The sequence below is a fragment of the Portunus trituberculatus genome, chromosome 32 (genome assembly GCF_017591435.1).
Source record: "Portunus trituberculatus isolate SZX2019 chromosome 32, ASM1759143v1, whole genome shotgun sequence".
Lineage (NCBI taxonomy): Eukaryota > Metazoa > Arthropoda > Malacostraca > Decapoda > Portunidae > Portunus > Portunus trituberculatus.
Window position 1 is genome coordinate 6,978,182 of NC_059286.1, and position 2,500 is coordinate 6,980,681.

General features: G+C 39.0%; 1 protein-coding gene across 1 annotated transcript in view; it reads left to right on the forward strand.

The window, feature by feature from the left end:
- The window catches only part of LOC123511899 (chaoptin-like), a 253,361-nt gene that overhangs the window by 227,206 nt on the left and 23,655 nt on the right, over window positions 1–2,500 (forward strand). The window contains exon 5 of the mRNA XM_045267971.1: window positions 2,346–2,500. This exon is cut by the window's right edge and continues 16 nt beyond it. Within this exon, the coding sequence (XP_045123906.1) occupies window positions 2,346–2,500 (155 nt within the window). The remainder of the gene's footprint in view (window positions 1–2,345) is intronic.

Sequence of the window (2,500 nt, forward strand, 5' to 3'; positions counted from 1 at the left end):
GTGTCGCTAGCTGTGTTTTTATTGGTATGCTTTTATTCTTGTCCACTTTCTTCTTTGTTTCCTCTCTTTCTTCTCCTTCTCCTCCTCTTCCTCTTTTCTTCTTCTTCTTCTTCTCACTCCTCCTTCTCCTCCTCCTCCTCCTCCTCCTCCTTCTATTCCATCTCTTTTTTATTATTTTGCTTCTTCTCATCGTCTTTTTACACATTTTTTTTCATTTTCATTTTCTTTTTCATTCTCATCCTCTATTTTTCATATTTTGCTTCCTTTCATCCTCTTTTCGTTATTACATTCTTTTATTTTCTACTTTTACTTGCTCTTCTTTTCATTTCCTTTGTGCTCCCTTCTCCTCCTCCTTCTCCTCCTCTTCCCGTGTCTTGCCTCATAAGGAGTTCACTCTTTCCTCCGCGCCAAAAGTCTGGAGTTGGATAAGTTTCCCTACAGCAGAGAGAAGTTTGGTGCTGCCTCGTGCTGGAAGATTTTACTGAGCCTGCTGGAAAGGATGCTGATGATGACGGTAGTGGTAGTGGTGGTGGTGGTGGGTGTTGATGGTAGTGGCTATGGTGGCGGGGGTAATAATGTGGTGGTAGTGGTAGTAGTGGTGGTTATGATGGTGAGGGTAGTGGTTGTGGTGGTGATGATGGTAGTGGTGGCAGTAGTTGTTATGATGGTAATAGTGGTGGTGTTGCTGTTGCAGATGGTTGTAATGGTGGTGGTGGTGGTGGTGCTGGTGATGGTAGTAGCAGTAGTGGTGGTGGTGGTGATAGTAGCAACGTCTAAAATGCTGCTTTTCTTAACTATCAATGAGATTACTTCACTACCACCACCACAACCATTCCTAAGCTACCACCACCACCACCACCACCTGTACTAACTTTTCCTTATCGAGAACAGATTACACAAACAAAAATCACGAAGCTATCCTCTTAAGTTGCAATGTCGAAACTTAACCTAACTTACTCCTAAAAGCAACTAAAATCAGTGGACACCAAGAAAGTAAAGGAAACTACAAGAAACATCAGACCAACATGCAGCAGACCACATATTAAGAGTGCTAATCCAACTTCCCCCCATTCATATAGTAAAGAAATACAGTGTTCTTATATTAATCCCTTCAGTACCACACGTTTGCATATTCATTCTGCTTATTTGATGATATTTTACAGCTTCAGAATCTCATAAGGGGGATTAAAATAGTGAAGACTCTGGCCATTCATCTTCTGACTTCCATACATCCTTGCTGATAAAAATAAAATGGTCTAATCGTACACTAATCTCAACCCGTTTAGTACTGGGACGCATTTTCACCTTGAGTTTTGGGTGTGATTAGACCGTTTTATTGACATTAGGAACGGTCTATGGAGGTCAGAAGACTAATGGCCAGAGTCTTCACTATCTTAATCCAACACATAAGTATCTGAAGCTGTATAAAGACCGCGAAATACTAAACTGGGTGAAAATGGAAACGCGTCATGGTACTGAAGGGGCTAAAGTAAAAATGTGTCCCAGGATTGAAGAGGTTAACAGACATTTTATAATACTAGAGACTGGTATATCATTGGCTATTTTTTTTTTTATTTCATTACACTCCTCGGCCACTCCTACTAAGAATAAATAATAATGAATAGCGATAATCCTAATACACTAATACTAATACAAGCTCACATTATCAATACTGACAATGCACTGATACTAACAAAACGATGATATTAATTGCGATATTCTTTCTATTTTCCTTTTTTATCTTATTGTATCATCTTCTCATTGTCTTTTTTACTTTTCTTTCTTATTTTGTTATTTTCTGTATTCTTAATATTTTTTGTGTGTGTTTTCCTGTTTTTTTTTCTCTATTGTGTTCTTTTGCGTCTTTTTTCCTTATTTTTTGTAGTTTTTAATATTTCTCTTCTTGCTTTTTGTTATTTATTTCATTCTTCATCTTTTTCTTATTTTTTGTATGTCCTCTTTTTCTTTCTCTCTTTTTTTCTGGTATCATATTCTTCGTGTCCTTTTTCTTATTCTTCTTCATCTTTTTTTCTACATTTCTCTCTTTTTGTTATCATGTAGTGGACTTTAATCCCTTCAGTACCATGACGCCTTTTCATATTCCTCCTACTTACTATTTGGTGATTTTATACAGCTTCAGAAACTTATGTGGAGGATTAAAATAGTGAAGACTCTGGCCATTAATCTTCTGACCTCCATAAACCCTTCCTAATGTCAATAAAATCTTTTAATCATACCCAAAACTCAAGGTAAAAATGCGTCCCAGTACTGAAGGGGTTAAAATACAAATACACGAATAATAACCAACACATTGCAAGTAACACCACCTTCTGCCCCTCCGTCAGGCATGTGGCGACTCGAGGTGCGCCACAACGCCCTGCTGGAGATCCCGGAGAAGGCCTTCCATGGGCTCGAGAGGTCACTGTGGGAGCTTGACCTGCAGTACAATGACCTCACCCGCCTGCCTCGCGACGCCCTTCGGAAACTGCGCAAGCTGAAG